This window comes from Caretta caretta, chromosome 7 (assembly GCF_965140235.1).
Source record: "Caretta caretta isolate rCarCar2 chromosome 7, rCarCar1.hap1, whole genome shotgun sequence".
NCBI lineage: Eukaryota > Metazoa > Chordata > Testudines > Cheloniidae > Caretta > Caretta caretta.
Genome location: NC_134212.1, coordinates 51,940,726 through 51,957,129, shown reverse-complemented (window position 1 = coordinate 51,957,129; position 16,404 = coordinate 51,940,726). Strand labels below are relative to the sequence as shown.

Sequence of the window (16,404 nt, the reverse complement as noted above, 5' to 3'; positions counted from 1 at the left end):
GGCAGGCAAACAAACTGGGCTCGCAAAGGGCTTAGGCAAAAAAGCTGGGGGTCAAAGGGCTTTAATTGGAGGGGGCGCAGTCCAAAATAGGAGAGGGGGCACGTGCACCCACGTATGCTTGCAAAAAATCACTGTCACTGGGCTGCTGCTGCAGGCCCAAATGGTGGAAATGGGCGTGGCAGGCCAGGCAAGCAGTTGAGTCCTAGAGGCAGGAGCTTGAGGTAGATGGTATGTGGCTGGTGGGCGTGGTGGAGGGGGCAACGGTGATGGTGGGGGTTGGGGGAGACACAGATGGACTGGGGGCAGGCTCCATGCCACACACCCTACATCCCCACAAACACAGTCAGGACCCCCACCACAAAAGCGCAGTTTGATAATCACTCAGTCCTCAATAGCCCCCTCCAGAGTGGGCTCCAGAGTCTCTGTGCGCTTCCCCAGCAGCCGATGGTCCTATTAGTCCTCTTCTACTCCAGCACTTCCCCAGGACAAATGCAGCAGCAGCGCTGGCGACCAGGCAGGAAGGACCCCCCACAGGTGGCATTAGTGGGGTCCTGGCATCTCCCTCCAGAAGTGGGGGGAGCAGGCCAGCAAGGCCCCCCTCATTCAGCAGCAGTCCTCCGAGAAAGAAGAGAGCTCTACCTAGCAACAACAGCTCAGAGAGGAAGAGGGAAAGCTCCAGCCAGCAGGTCAGCCCAAGCAGACTGACCCTCCCTTCTGCAGCGCGGTAGTTATCCGCTTTTGCTGGCAGCAGCAAGCAACCCGCCCCGGCCCGCCCCGCTCCGCTCCGCTCCCTGCGTTGCTTGGGGGAGGGGGCAGAAGCCGGAAAGAGGTGGGGCACGGTCGGGGTCTTGGGGGAAGGGGTGGAGCGGTCTGGGGCCGGGTCCCTTGCTGCTGCTGTCGTCAGGCCCCCTGCTAGCCCCCAGGCTGCCCTGGACCCCATGTCCCCCTGAGGTGTGGGCCCCCCCCCGAAAGAGCAGTTCCTGGGGTAGTTGCCCCCGTCCATCCTATGGACGGGATGGCTCTGATTAAATATAAACCCAAACATTGGCGGAGCCAGGCCCATGTTATTGAATATTGGTGGAGCACAGGGAAGCTGGTTGTATTTTATGTAAATGAGCTAACACAATATGCAGATGAAGGACCCTGCAATCTCCACATCCCTGGCCCGCAGGTCTGACAGCGCGCCCCGCCCAGATGGACATGGACACGGACCCCGCTCCGGGCCTGCCGCAGGGGCGCTCCGCGCTGTACTGAGCGGGGTCCCTCTAGGTTGAGCTCGGCAAGTCACAGCCGAGACCCCGCAGCTCCCAGCCCCGCGTGAGACACCCGGCACTAGGGCTGGGCTGGGACGGGCTGACGCACTCCCCCAGCAGGTGGCGCTGCGCCGCCAGCCCAGCCTAGCGCTCCGCCCGCGGAGAGCGGCCCGTTCCGCCAATCAGGCTATCGGCGCAGCCCCGCCCCGGCCGCAGTGTCCCTGCCGGGACTCCGTCCGTAGCCGGGTGGTTGTTGCGACTGAGGGGCTCTGGCGGGTGAGTGTCCGTGGGCCTTGCTCGATCTGGGCTCCCTGCTGCGGCTCCAGAGCGCCTGGGGCCGTGGGTGCTGCGCTGCGGCCCCTGGGCGGGTCGGGGGCTGGTGGGGTGGGGTCGGGGTCAGGGACCGGTGGGGCGTGTGTGTCCCTGGGCGGGAGCGGTTGGGTCTGGGTCTGGGTCTGGGTCTGGTGGGAGGAGAACCTGGGTGGGTCGCCGGCTGGTGGTGGTGGGGTGTCCCTGGGTGGGAGTGGGCGGGTCCGGGTGTTGGGTGTGGGCTCGGTGGGAGGGGCTGCGGCTGGAGCTGGTGGGGTGTCGCTTGGTGGGAGAGGGCGTGTCGGGGGGGGCTGGTGGGGAGGGTGTCCCTGGGCAGGAGTGGGTGGGTCGGGGTGAGGGGGGGTGTCCCTGGGCGGGAGCTGGTGGGTCGGGGTGGGGGGGTTGTCCCTGGGTGGGAGTGGGTGGTCGGGAGCTGGGACTGGTGGGAGGGGGCCTTGGATGGGAGTGGATGGGTCGAGGACTGGTGGGGGGGACCCTGGACGGGTCTGGGGCTGGTTGGGGTGGGAGCGGGGGCCACGATGGGAAGTGGGTGTTCCTAGACTAAAAGCCCCTGGGCTTCCTCATAATAAAAGTAGTGAGACAAGTGAGTTAATTTTGCACTCAGCCGAAGCCTAGGGAAGCCCAGCAAGGTGATGGGGACTACTGCGCTTGGCGTAGGGTTGCTTGCCTGGGGGCTAGGACAGATCTATTGGCAACTAGTGCAAGCAGCCCGTGGGCCTTGAAGGCCAGTCAGCGTTGCTGTGCTGCAGGCCCAAAGAGATGGCTCTAGTATGCATGTGGTAGCACCTCAGGGGTTCCCCTTTCACTTCAGGCATTCATTCACATTGTTCTGCATGAAAAGTGTGTTATATCTTCCCCCTGTGTGCAGCACCTGATCTTTGGGTAAAACATGAATTTTCTGACAGATTAATTAAATCTGAGTTTATTAGTGAAAATTAACTAAAAGTGGGATCTTTAAGAACTTTCTCCAGTGTTTGACCTGTTGTTCCTCTCTTTCTTGCTAACAAAGGGCTGGCTTTCTGTATAGTTGAAGCTTCTTGCTAGCATTCCTCAAATATGTGCTGAGGCCTGGTCTACACCTTAAAACTTACTTCAAACTAGCTATGACTCAGGGCTGTGAAAAATTTTGCGCCAGCACTTAGGTTGAGCTAACCTCCACTGTAGTCGCAGCTAGGGCAATGGATGAACACCTCTCCACGGGTGGATCTGCTACAGCAGTGTGTCTCAACCTTTTTGTGCAGGCGACCCCTCTCCCAATTGTGACCCTCCCCCTTAAATATCACTAAGTTAATCATGATTAATACTTAGGGCTGGCAAGCAGGACAATTGCCAGGGCCCCACAAAGCTAAGTTACATGCTTCAGCCCTGGGCGGGGCTCAGGCTTGGGCGTGGGCCCTGGGTGGTGTGGCTCACCTCAGCGGGCCACCCAGCCCGTGGGTCAGTGTCAATGCTTCCGCATCCAGTGCTGGTTCTGTCCCCAGAGACCATCGCACATACCTTCTTTGTGGGCTCACGCTCTTTAGTTTCTGCTCTGATCCCCAACAAGTGTAACTCCGGCCCTGCTGGTAACCCCCCTAAAAGTGTCCTGCAGTCCCCAGGTTGAGAGAGACTGTACTACAGGGACAGAAAAACCCTTTTAGTCACTGTAATAAGTGTCTACAGAGCTACAGCGGAATAGCAGCTGTGCCAGTGTAGTGCTTATAATGCAGATATACGCTGAAAAGGTTAGGTTGTAAGGTAAGCAAAGTTTGTCTTTCTGTCTTGCCCATTATCTTACAATTTTCCCTTCCTTGAAATGGCTGTCAGTTCATATAACTTACAATGTACTGAAATTACTTATACCCTTTGTAAAAATGGCTGCAGTTTAACTGGTGTGGGGGCCTTTGTTTCCAAGAGGACTGAAGCTACAGGCCGTTGTCAAGAGAAGTGTCTTCCGTTTCCCTAAAGCCTCTGGCAGTTTTGGAGCTTGAAAGCCTGTGTGTGATAAAGCCACTGGAACGTAGATTAGAGTGGCTTTTCACTGTAGCACCTGGTTTTAAGTCTATTTTCTTACTGTATGAAAAGATAAACATGTTTTAAGAGGGAACTGGAAAAAAGAAATGCTGTCCTCCTGTGGCCCATACGAACCCCTAATAGTATTGAGCAAAACCTTAATTGCAGCCTTCCCATTCCCCATAAATACAGAATGCACAGTATGGCAACCCTTAATGTTTGCTGCTATTGCTGACCGTGTAGTCCAGGCTTTGCTGTAACCTGTGAGGGAGGTGAGTGTGCTGTGTAGCATGGTTCCTTATTTGGAGTCAGTAGGAGGTTTGGTGTGGTGTGGAGCCTGTTGCTTTCTCTGAAAGTGGTGCTACATGGGTAGTTGGGTCCAGATAAGAGCTGTTCCATAACTTGCTTTTTAGGGTTTGCGGTAGAGCGGATATTATGTGTACCATGTCTTAGTCCCTTTTAAACACAAGCTTTTGTTTATGGCTATTAGAAGTGGCAATAGGGACAGTAGAGTGGGCTGATCTCAGAATTGCCTGCTCCGATTACCTAGTTGATGAAGTGAGGGACAAAATAGAGGTAAGACAAGCTGATCATTCCTCACACGGTGGAGGTCACTAGAAGAGGGGGGTATAGTAGTGAGAGAGGCTGTGGTAAGGACACACTCCTTTGGGCATCATTATACTTTATTTCTTAAAAGAGCATAAACATTTACTGTATTGTGAATGCTGTTGTGTACTGAACAGATGTCTCCACTAGTCACCGATTTCTTTCAGAATTTACAGATTTTACAGAACTTGTTTGTTTCCTATGGGCATCATAACCTTTTACATGCCTTCACTGAACTTCATCTTCTCTTGTGCTGCTAATTCTGTTTGGTGGCCTTTGTGTCACTCCTCACTGGTTTTCTTAGTGTATATTAACCAAAATCAACATGTGCCTTTGGTAGATGGCTACAAACTACTCCATATCCTCTCCCAGATAGTTATCAAATATCTTGGACCTCACCAGCTCAAGCACTAATCCATAAATCTTCAGCTTCTAGTCTTTCCATACTGAGAATTGGCCCTTTATTCCTGTGCTTTGTTTCCTTTTGCCTTAAGCGGTTGTTAAATTAATTGCAGTGGCAGTGCTTTACCTTTCACACTTGATATCATTTTTCCTTAATACACTTGTTGGGGAATCTGTCAAAATTCTTTAGAAAATCCAAAGTGCTATACAGTAGTGCCTGTTCTGCTGGGTTTTTTTAGCTGTTTTAAAGTGTTTTGGCAGGTTAAAATAAGTACAGTTTTGAGGAGGGTAAACTGGGTTCCCTATCGTATAATACACCTCAAGGTATTCTATTAACCCGCCCTTACCTGGTTTTCACAGCTATTTCTTCTGAAGATAAAGTAAAGTGTCATGCTTGTTGACAATTCCCAAGCAACTTTTAAAACTGCACATGCAGCATAGCAACTAGTTTTAAGGGAAAATCATAGAACTGTAGAACTGGAAGGGATCTTCATAGGTCTAGTTCAGTCCCCTGCACTGAGGCAGGGCTCAGTATTATCTCCTGGACCATCCCTGACAGATGTCTAACCTCTTCTTAAAAAACCCCACTGACAGATATTCCACAACCTCCCTAGGCAATTTGTTCCAGTGTTGAGCTACCCTGACAATTAGGAACTTTTTCCTAATGTCCAACCTAAACCTCCGTTGTTGCAATTTAAGCCCGTTGCTTCTTTCCCTATCCTCGGTGGCTAAGGAGAACAAATTACCACTCTCCTTTTTATGACAACCTTTTATGTACTTGAAGACTGTTGTCATGTTCTCGCTCAGTCTTCTCTTCTCCAGACTAAACAAACCCAGTTTTTTTCAACCTCTCTTCATAGGTCATGTTTTCTAAACCGTTGATCGTTACTGTTGCTTTCCTCTGGGCTTTCTCCAATTTGTCCATATCTTCTTTGAAGTGTGGTGCCCAGAACTGGACACAATACTTCAGTTGAGGCCTTGTCAGCGCAGAGTGGAGTGGAAGAGTTATTTTTGTGTTTTGTTTACAACACTCCTATTAATACATCTGTCATGGATCCATAGGATTGGTGCTATGTCCCAGCTTTGGGACAGACTGTAGGACAGGGGTGGGCAAGCTAAGTCCCGCCAGCTGTTTTAAGCTGTCCCTCTAGCTCATGCTGGGGAGTGGGGTCTGGGGTTTGCCCCGCTCAGGCACTCCAGCTGAGGAATCATAGAATCATAGAATATCAGGGTTGGAAGGGACCCCAGAAGGTCATCTAGTCCAACCCCCTGCTCGAAGCAGGACCAGTTCCCAGTTAAATCATCCCAGCCAGGGCTTTGTCAAGCCTGACCTTAAAAACCTCTAAGGAAGGAGATTCTACCACCTCCCTAGGTAACGCATTCCAGTGTTTCACTACCCTCTTAGTGAAAAAGTTTTTCCTAATATCCAATCTAAACCTCCCCCACTGCAACTTGAGACCATTACTCCTCGTTCTGTCATCTGCTACCATTGAGAACAGTGTAGAGCCATCCTCTTTGGAACCCCCTTTCAGGTAGTTGAAAGCAGCTATCAAATCCCCCCTCATTCTTCTCTTCTGCAGACTAAACAATCCCAGCTCCCTCAGCCTCTCCTCATAACTCATGTGTTCCAGACCCCTAATCATTTTTGTTGCCCTTCGCTGGACTCTCTCCAATTTATCCACATCCTTCTTGAAGTGTGGGGCCCAAAACTGGACACAGTACTCCAGATGAGGCCTCACCAATGCCGAATAGAGGGGAATGATCATGTCCCTTGATCTGCTGGTAATGCCCCTACTTATACATCCCAAAATGCCATTGGCCTTCTTGGCAACAAGGGCACACTGCTGACTCATATCCAGCTTCTCGTCCACTGTCACCCCTAGGTCCTTTTCCGCAGAACTGCTGCCTAGCCATTCGGTCCCTAGTCTGTAGCTGTGCATTGGGTTCTTCCGTCCTAAGTGCAGGACCCTGCACTTATCCTTATTGAACCTCATCAGATTTCTTTTGGCCCAATCCTCCAATTTGTCTAGGTCCTTCTGTATCCTATCCCTCCCCTCCAGCGATTCTACCACTCCTCCCAGTTTAGTATCATCCACAAATTTGCTGAGAGTGCAATCCACACCATCCTCCAGATCATTTATGAAGATATTGAACAAAACCGGCCCCAGGACCGACCCTTGGGGCACTCCACTTGATACCGGCTGCCAACTAGACATGGAGCCATTGATCACTACCCGTTGAGCCCGACAATCTAGCCAGCTTTCTACCCACCTTATAGTGCATTCATCCAGCCCATACTTCCTTAACTTGCTGACAAGAATACTGTGGGAGACCGTGTCAAAAGCTTTGCTAAAGTCAAGAAACAATACATCCACTGCTTTCCCTTCATCCACAGAACCAGTAATCTCATCATAGAAGGCGATTAGATTAGTCAGGCATGACCTTCCCTTGGTGAATCCATGCTGGCTGTTCCTGATCACTTTCCTCTCATGCAAGTGCTTCAGGATTGATTCTTTGAGGACCTGCTCCATGATTTTTCCAGGGACTGAGGTGAGGGTGACTGGCCTGTAGTTCCCAGGATCCTCCTTCTTCCCTTTTTTAAAGATTGGCACTACATTAGCCTTTTTCCAGTCATCCGGGACTTCCCCGGTTCGCCACGAGTTTTCAAAGATAATGGCCAATGGCTCTGCAATCACAGCCGCCAATTCCTTCAGCACTCTCGGATGCAACTCGTCCGGCCCCATGGACTTGTGCACGTCCAGCTTTTCTAAATAGTCCCTAACCACCTCTATCTCCACAGAGGGCTGGCCATCTCTTCCCCATTTTGTGATGCCCAGCGCAGCAGTCTGGGAGCTGCCCTTGTTAGTGAAAACAGAGGCAAAAAAAGCATTGAGTACATTAGCTTTTTCCACATCCTCTGTCCCTAGGTTGCCTCCCTCATTCAGTAAGGGGCCCACACTTTCCTTGGCTTTCTTCTTGTTGCCAACATACCTGAAGAAACCCTTCTTGTTACTCTTGACATCTCTGGCTAGCTGCAGCACCAGGTGCGATTTGGCCCTCCTGATATCATTCCTACATGCCTGAGCAATATTTTTATACTCTTCCCTGGTCATATGTCCAACCTTACACTTCTTGTAAGCTTCTTTTTTTATGTTTAAGATCCGCTAGGATTTCACCATTAAGCCAAGCTGGTCGCCTGCCATATTTACTATTCTTTCGACTCATCGGGATGGTTTGTCCCTGTAACCTCAACAGGGATTCCTTGAAATACAGCCAGCTCTCCTGGACTCCTTTCCCCTTCAAGTTAGTCCCCCAGGGGATCCTGGCCATCCGTTCCCTGAGGGAGTCGAAGTCTGCTTTCCTGAAGTCCAGGGTCCGTATCCTGGAGTTGGGGGCTGCTCCACACAGCTCTGGGAAGCCACAGCATGGCCACCCTCCAGCTCTCCAACTGGGGAGCAGGGTTGGGTGCCACTCCACGCGGCTCCTAGAAGCAGCTGCATGGCCCCACTCTGGTGCGCAAGCCGGAGCGCAGGGTCAGGGGCCGCTCCACATGGCTCCTGGAGGCTGTGGCATGGCCCCATTCCAGTGCTCCAAAGGGAGCTGCAGGGGTGATGCCTATGGACGGGGCAGTGTGCAGAGCCATCTGGCTGCACCTCCGTGTCGGAGCCGGAGAAGGGACATGCCGTTGCTTCCGGGAGCTGCTTGAGGTAAGTGCTGCCCGGAGCCTGCACTACCCTCTCCCCACGCCCCAACCCCCTGCCCCATCCCTGATCCCCCTCCCACCCTCTGAACCCCTTGATCCGAGCCAGGAGCACCCTGCTGCACCCCAAACCTCACATTCCCAGCCCCACCCCCGAGCCCTCACTCTTCCCCACACCTCACTTCCCCACCCCAGCTCAAGGCCCCCTCCCGCACTCTGAAGTCCTCATTTCTGGCTCCACCCCAGAGTCCACACCCCAGCTAGAGCCTGCACCCCCTCCCCCACTCCAATCCCAATTTTCTGAGCATTCATTGCCCGCCATACAATTTCTGTTCCCAGATGTGACCCTCGGGCCAAAACATTTGCTCACCCCTGGTCTAGGAGGAACCTCTTCAGTGTGCTGGACCCCCTAGGGCCTCACTCATCCTGCACAGGATTGGCCTCTTTAGACTGAACTTCTGCTGCTCCAGCACTCCTGCCTCACCCTGTGAGCTCTGTTCAGCTAGTCCAGATGAGATGGACCCTGGTAGAGACTTGTACACTCTTTAGGGATTAATGTGCCGCTCCAAACATTTGCAGTGACACTTCAGCACCATTGTCAAAATAGTCAGGTTTATTAGTCAACTGGAGCCCAGTTTAGGAAGTCTTTAGAGGAGCCCAGAGAACTGAAAGTTAAAGCATAGCCCAAGTCCATTCTGATTAGTCAGAGCCCAGACAAGCTGAGTCTCTCTCTGTCTGACCTCCTTAGTCAGTTCCCAGGTGAGAGTCCCAACTCCTTCCAGCAGCCAGCTCCTATTTCCCCACTACCTCACATCTCCCAGCCTTTGTTCTCAAGCTGGGGGATATTACTCAGATTTCCCCTCCTCTCAGTAGGAAACTATTTCCTCTGAGTTGTTGATTGCTAGATATCAATGTCCTGGTGACTGGTTTGCCATTGTTTTCTCTTCCAGGCTTTTCCCAAGGACTCCTTTAGTCTCAGACAGGTAGGCAACATTCATGCTGTACCTGAATCACTTAGCCTGCCTTGAGAGCAAACAGTCATTTCGCACCCATTGGGTATCACTACTACGTATAGAAGAAACCGAGGCACACAAAGATCCATAAAAATTACAGAAAATTCTCACATCCTCACAACATCCCAGAATGATTATCAATTTTTTTTTGCAACAGTATTACACTGTTGATGCCTATTTAGTCTGTGATCTGCTATAACCACCCCTTCCTTTTCTTCAGTACTTCTTCCTAAGCAGTCATTTACCATTTTGTATTTGCGCAGTTGATTATTCCTTCCAAAGTGGAGTATTTTGCATTTGTCCTAATTGAATTTGTCTGTTTAATTCAGACTTTCTCCAGGTTATCAAGATCATTGTGAATTCTGTGTGGTGTGTTATCCAGCTCTCAGATGAAAGCTATTCTGCGGGTTTAGTACATTCTAACTTTGAGTTGTTGCCATCATTTTGTTTTTCATTACACTCCACTGGAGAGGTGAGAGAGTGCCCCACCATCACTACAGTCCAGGGCAACTGTGCAATAGGGATTGCTTCATTGCTCTGGTGGAATTGGACGAAATCCTGTTTTTTCTCTACAGTCCCTTGTTTCTCCCTTTGCTGCCTGTTGGCCTAGCAGTCCCAACTGACCTCCCACCAATGGGCTTCCTGCAGTACTTAAATTGTTGGCTTGGGTCTCCATTTTTCCTCTGAGCTGCCCTAGTCTCCACCCTGCACCTTGCTTGGTGCTGTTTCCACTAGGCTCAGGCACTCGCTTTGCACTGCCAGCTTCCTGTCTGCTCTTTTTCTTCAGAGCAGGGAACACACTGAAGTTGATCAGACAGTTGTTCTCCAAAGGACTTGTGGGAGGATTGTAGTGATTTTCAGTAGAGTGCTTGCTCACAAACAGTAGATGCACAGCACTTGTGAGCCAGAACACAGCTGGCAACTGACACATCTGCTGTCCTTGGCAGCAGCCTTTAAACAACATGGGTGATGTCTAGAGAACTCTGCTTTCTGCCAGTGATCTGCTCCGGCTGAGAACTTGGGTACCTGGGGGTGGCTCTGAGGTAGTACTCTGAGTTCTAGTAATATTGGGAACAATCAGAAATATTTAGGCTAATGCTAGGTTTTCACCTTGCAAACTGCTTCACCAGTAGCTCATTCACTTCCAGCCAAATTAGTTGCTGTCCCTGTAAAAACCCCTTGGATGCTCTATGGCTCTGCTTTGTAAGCAATGTGGTTCTGCTTTTGTCTGGTTCAGGCCTCTCTCTACCTTCCCCCATCGCTGACCAAGGCAGTTCCCTCTTGTACAAACTGTCAAATAGAAGAATGAGGTGTCAGTCTATTCCTATATCCGTGGGCATGTGAGGTATTGTCAGGATGAGTGTGAGGACTGCTAGGTTGGTATTTGTACCACATGGCTGTCCCTGAGCCCCTTCTTGAATGAGGCGTGTCTATGCTGGGCACTGATGTACTGCTGCTGCCCGGTTTCTATGTAGTGGCTCTAGGTGTGGGACAGCCTAAGCTCTTCGGCGGCTGTGGAGCCCATGGGGGTGGAGGGCACTGTCTGGTGCAAGTAGGCGCTGAGTCACATGACCTGGGTCAGGTGCTAGGAATGGCTGAATTACAATGTGTTATGATTGCCTTGTCTCCCACTCTCCCAGGCCTCAGTTGAGACTGTGAGTGGGGCTGGCAGCCTATTCCAGTTAACTTCCCTGGTTGTATGGCAAGCTCTTGGGGTAGGGACCTGTTAATTGTCTGACATCATCATGTACATGTTCAGTGCCGTGTTGGGCACTTCTAAAGCCAGGGAAATCTAAGTGACATTCTGTGCTTGCCTCTGATTCATAATGATGGGCAAGAGCTAAGGGAGGGACCTTTCTCACCAAGTCTCCTTGCTCCTAATGACAGACTGGTGTGCCTTCCTGTTTCAGCTTCAGCCTCCGTGGTGGTTCATACAGCTGTGAAGAATGACGTCGAGAGGTGCTGGGACTGCCTTTTCCCGGAGGAACTACAGGCTGAGCACTGAGTCTGAGAAGCCCAAGCTCACAGGTACGTGCCCTTGCATAGTGTGTAGATGTAGGGGTAGGCTGGCACACCTGTTTCCTCGGCTGAGTTCTTTGCAAGAGCCAGTTAGCAGTTTCTAGTTGACACTGAGGATTTTCCCCACTTCCACCCTTTAGTACTGCCATACCACTGCCAACCCCCCAGTGTGACACGAGTAACTGCAATTTGCACTGGGGCATCTTACTCCACTTTTGGGCAGGGACAAGCTGTCCTGGTGCCAAGGGCAGTGAACTTGCTTGTTGCCCCAGTGCAGCTGCACTGGGGATTGCAGTTGGGCAAGACTCCAGGGCAGACAAGACTTAAACTCTTCCTAAGAGCCCAGAGGGGTTCTGTCTCTTGTGGGAGGGGCCTTTCTCACTGCTCTAAGGGCTTCTCCCTCTTGTCTCTGTCCAAGACTCCCTTGCTACAGTGGTTTTCCTCTGCATGCAGCTCCTCTACCTCAGGCAAAAGCGTGATGCCTCAGACTCCTTGTCTTCACCCCTTCTGACTTGGGGAGCTGCTTGTGCAGTACTTCGAAGCTGCAGGGGATTACAGTTTGCATCTGAACCTTTTTCTGGGCAGCTTAAATGTCCACCAGGAACTAGTCTTCCCATTTATAAGTCCAGTGTTTCTGGGTGCAGCATCAGAAGCCTTGAAGTAAGAAGCTGTGCCAGAGTCATGCAGATGATTTTCCTTGGGTGAAGTAGAGTATAAGGGCTTGTCTATATGGCAAGTTAATGTGCAACAAGCTGGGCTGTGAATGTACAGCACAAATTAGTTTGCCATGTGCTAACTTGCTGTGTGGACTCTGCTACCATGCACAAAAAGTTCCATGTAGACAAGGTCTGAGTGGGCCCAAGGAGGGCCATGGGATTGTAAGTGAGCCAGGCACACTTCATTTCCATCTTCCTCTAGAAAGAAACTGTCCTTAAGTCAGTTTCACTGCTGGTTCTTGGCAATGCTGGTTAGTCTGTGGCTTCAGCCGAGTGGGCTTTCATTAGGGATGGCTTCAGATCTTTCCACTCCTATTCCCCTAGGGAGATTTGGGAAGGAAATGGAAGGTGTGAGGACAGCTTGTCTCTAAAGGAAGAGCTGAAACTCAGCGTTCCAGGGAGATCTGGCAAGGGATTTGCTTAGACTGGGGGAGCTGCAGTTGCCAGCCCCCTCCCCTCCCAGCAATTTGTACACTGTACTTCTGTTGCAGTACAGAAAGGAGTAAAAGCTGAAAACATAGGGGCAGCATTAAATAAAATATGAACATGACATCAGGAGTTACAACTGATTAGATTACTCACTTTCCTACTGAATTTGGTAAAACTTCCTATTCTGAGTGTATAGAAATTCCAGTTTACCACAGAATGTAGCTGCAAGAGAATAGATGGGGCACTATGTCCTCTCCTCATGGTAGTGAGGCTGCTCAGATCGACATGGGCCCTTGCTGTGAAGTCTATGACTTGCGAAGAGAACTTCTGATGCCCCTACTAAAGATGGTCAGCAGGTTAATGTCTTTCTGAAGCTGCCTTTTCTGCTGCACGGTAGGGTGACTTGGAGATCTACACCCCACTGCTTCACCACGAGTTGGAGACCTTGCCCATAGCAAAGGAAGTGAAGTTGATATTTCTGGGGTGATCTTCCTGACTTCCCATTGCTTATCTTTCTTTTGCTGTTCACTACAGGGATAGTGAACAGCAAGCTGCTGAATGACTATCTGCACCGCATCTTCCCCAGTGCTGATGGGATCCAGCCTGCAACTGCTTACAGGTACTGGTTGCCTTCTAACTCTTACATGGCGAGTGAAGCTGCACCTACCTTCCTCCTAACATGTCATGACAGGTCTGACCGGGACACCATTTCCAGAGTCAGTCGGTAACAAAGCCTCTCTGTGATCCTGGCATTAGGGAAAAACAAGCCAGTGGAAGTGCATTGTATTGCAGAAGTCTCCTCTTTCATGGCTTATCACAATTTGCCTGACTTATAGAATTGTGCACATGTAATTGTAGGCCTCACTTGCTTGGAGATGTACAGTAAATGTAGTGATTGCATGTACTTAGGGCCAGCTATGCATCTACCTGATCAGTCATACACGCTGTTGCTCAGTTTGCTTATGCAGTGACAAGTGCTGCAGAAATGTTGTGTAAGCATTTGTGAAAATTGGGCAGTCATTGCCCTGTAAACTAGACACAATGCTGCTATTGTCATATGTAATACAGTGACACTTCCTATGACAGTAATATCCCTTCTGTTGTCTCAGTCTTGAGCACTGTATGCTGACCTCTTTATTACTAAAACAATGAAGAGTCTGGTGGCACCTTAAAGACTAACAGACTTATTTGGGCATAAGCTTTCGTGGGTAAAAAACCCACTTCTTCAAGTGAATGGAGTGAAAATTACAGATATAGGCATAAATATCTATTGGCACATGAAGAGAATGGAGTTATCTTACAAGTGGAGAACCAATGTTGATGGCCAATTTAGTCAGGGTGGATGTGGTCCACTCCCAATAATTGATGAGGAGGTGTCAATACCAAGAGAGGGAAAATTGCTTTTGCAGTGAGCCAGTCACTCCAAGTCCCTATTCAAGCCCAAATTGATGGTGTAAAGTTTGCAAATGAATTGTAGCTCTGCAGTTTCTCTTTGAAGTCTGTTTTTGGAGTTTTTTTGTTGAAGAATGGCTATTTTTAAATCTGTTGTTGAGTGTCCAGGGAGGTTGAAGTGTTCTCCTACTGGCTTTTGTATGTTACCATTCCTGATGTCTGATTCGTGTCCATTTATCCTTTTATGTAGAGACTGTGTTACACAGACAAAACTACACAGGGGCCAAGACAAAATGTCACGTTTATTATAACACAATTTGATTTATGACCAATAACTAATATCACACACACCCACACACACCCCCAAATGTTCTGCACCTGCTGTATAGTTACCAGTCCTGAATGTAGCTTGGGTTCGTAGCTTGTGGCGGCTAACTGGCCAGGAATGCCGGGCACAAGGAAGAGCTGGGTCTCTGTTGGGCATGCACCGATGCCCTTCCATGTTGGCAGCAGAATGTTACCCTCCAAAATCTTATATCTGCTCCATCCTTTTTTGCAGGCTTCAGTTTGAATCCAGAGTCTATAGCTCTTACTGTGTCACACTGCCTTTGGGTTCGGTGTGATTGATCACCCATCAAAAGCGGACATGACTTTCAGCCTAGGACCTGGCTTTGATGTTTCTTCAGTTGTATTTTTGTTCTTTTCTTTTTAGGGTGGACTCTTCTTGCTTTGTCAGGGCTGTTGTCTGCATCTTCAGCCGTTGGTGTTTACACTTTATTTCATCAGGAAAGGCTGGAGATGGAGGTTGATTCCATCATCCATACATACCTCATTCACACATCTAAACTAATAAGATTACAGCAGGGTTTTGCAAAAATAAAGGTTGCAGCAAGCTTTTACAAAATGGAGTGAGCATTTAAAAATAGAGTTTGGGACAAGTTAAAATGGAGTTTGAATTACAATGTGGACAAGTGTAAGGAATGGCAAACAGTGAGCAGAAGTTATAATCATAGAATATCAGGGTTGGAAGGGACCTCAGGAGGTCATCTAGTCCAACCCCTTGCTCAAAGCAGGACCAATCCCCAACTAAATCATCCCAGCCAGGGCTTTGTCAAGCCTGACCTTAAAAATATCTAAGGAAGGAGATTCCACCACCTCCCTAGGTAACGCATTCCAGTGTTTCACCACCCTCCTAGTGAAAAAGTTTTTCCTAATATCCAACCTAAACCTCCCCCACTGCAACTTGAGACCATTACTCCTTGTTCCATCATCAGCTACCACTGAGAACAGTCTAGATCCATCCTCTTTGGAAGTTTCAGGTAGTTGAAAGCAGCTATCCAATCCCCCCTCATTCTTCTCTTCCGCAGACTAAACAATCCCAGTTCCCTCAGCCTCTCCTCATAAGTCATGTGTTCCAGTCCCTTAATGATTTTTGTTGCCCTCCGCTGGATGTTTTCCAATTTTTCCACATCCTTGTAGTGTGGGGCCCAAAACTGGACACAGTACTCCAGATGAGGCCTCACCAATGTCGAATAGAGGGGAACGATCATGTCCATCGATCTGCTAGCAATACCCCTACGTATACATCCCAAAATGCCATTGGCCTTCTTGGCAACAAGGGCACACTGCTGACTCATATCCAGCTTCTCGTCCGCTGAACTTATCCTTATTGAACCTCATCAGATTTCTTTTGGCCCAATCCTCTAATTTGTCTAGGTCCTTCTGTATCCTATCCCTACCCTCCAGCGTATCTACCACTCCTCCCAGTTTAGTGTCATCTGCAAACTTGCTGAGGGTGCAATCCACGCCATTCTCCAGATCATTTATGAAGATATTGAACAAAACCGGCCCGAGGTCCGACCCTTGGGGCACTCCACTTGATACCAGCTGCCAACTAGACATGGAGCCATTGATCACTACCTGTTGAGCCCGACAATCTAGCCAACTTTCTATCCACCCTATAGGCCATTCATCCAGCCCATACTTCTTTAACTTGCTGACAAGAATACTGTGGGAGACTGTGTCAAAAGCTTTGCTAAAGTCAAGGAACAACACGTCCACCGCTTTCCCCTCATCCACAGAGCCAGTTATCTCATCGTAGAACGCAATTAGATTAGTCAGGCATGACTTGCCCTTGGTGAATCCATGCTGACTGTTTCTGATCGCTTTCTTCTCCTCTAAGTGCTTCAGAATTGATTCCTTCAGGACCTGCTCCATGATTTTTCCAGGGACTGAGGTGAGGCTGACTGGCCTGTAGTTCCCAGGATCCTCCTTCTTCCCTTTTTTAAAGATGGGCACTACATTAGCCTTTTTCCAGTCGTCCGGGACTTCCCCGGATTGCCATGAGTTTTCAAAGATCATGGCCAATGGCTCTGCAATCACATCTGCCAACTCTTTTAGCACTCTTGAATGCAGCGCATCCGGCCCCTTGGACTTGTGCTCGTCCAGCTTTTCTAAATAGTCCCGAACTACTTCTTTCTCCACAGAGAGCTGGTCACTTCCTCCCTATGCTGTGCTGCCCAGTGCAGTAGTCTGGGAGCTGACCTTGTTCG

At 49.7% G+C, this 16,404-nt stretch overlaps 1 protein-coding gene across 8 annotated transcripts in view; it reads left to right on the top strand.

The window, feature by feature from the left end:
- Positions 1-494: 494 nt before the first annotated feature.
- Positions 495-16,404, top strand: part of RNF123 (ring finger protein 123) — a 160,560-nt gene continuing 144,650 nt past the window's right edge. For 4 of the 8 annotated variants that reach the window (XM_048856502.2, XM_048856503.2, XM_048856499.2 and 1 more), the window contains exons 1-3: positions 1,428-1,529; positions 11,207-11,324; positions 12,995-13,079. In XM_048856502.2, the coding sequence (XP_048712459.1) occupies positions 11,243-11,324; positions 12,995-13,079 (167 nt within the window). In that variant the 5' untranslated portion in view covers positions 1,428-1,529; positions 11,207-11,242. Of the gene's footprint in view, positions 687-1,426; positions 1,530-9,233; positions 9,267-11,206; positions 11,325-12,994; positions 13,080-16,404 lie in introns of those variants that run through there. The other 4 variants (XM_048856507.2, XM_048856505.2, XM_048856501.2 and 1 more) reach the window with 3 other exon arrangements.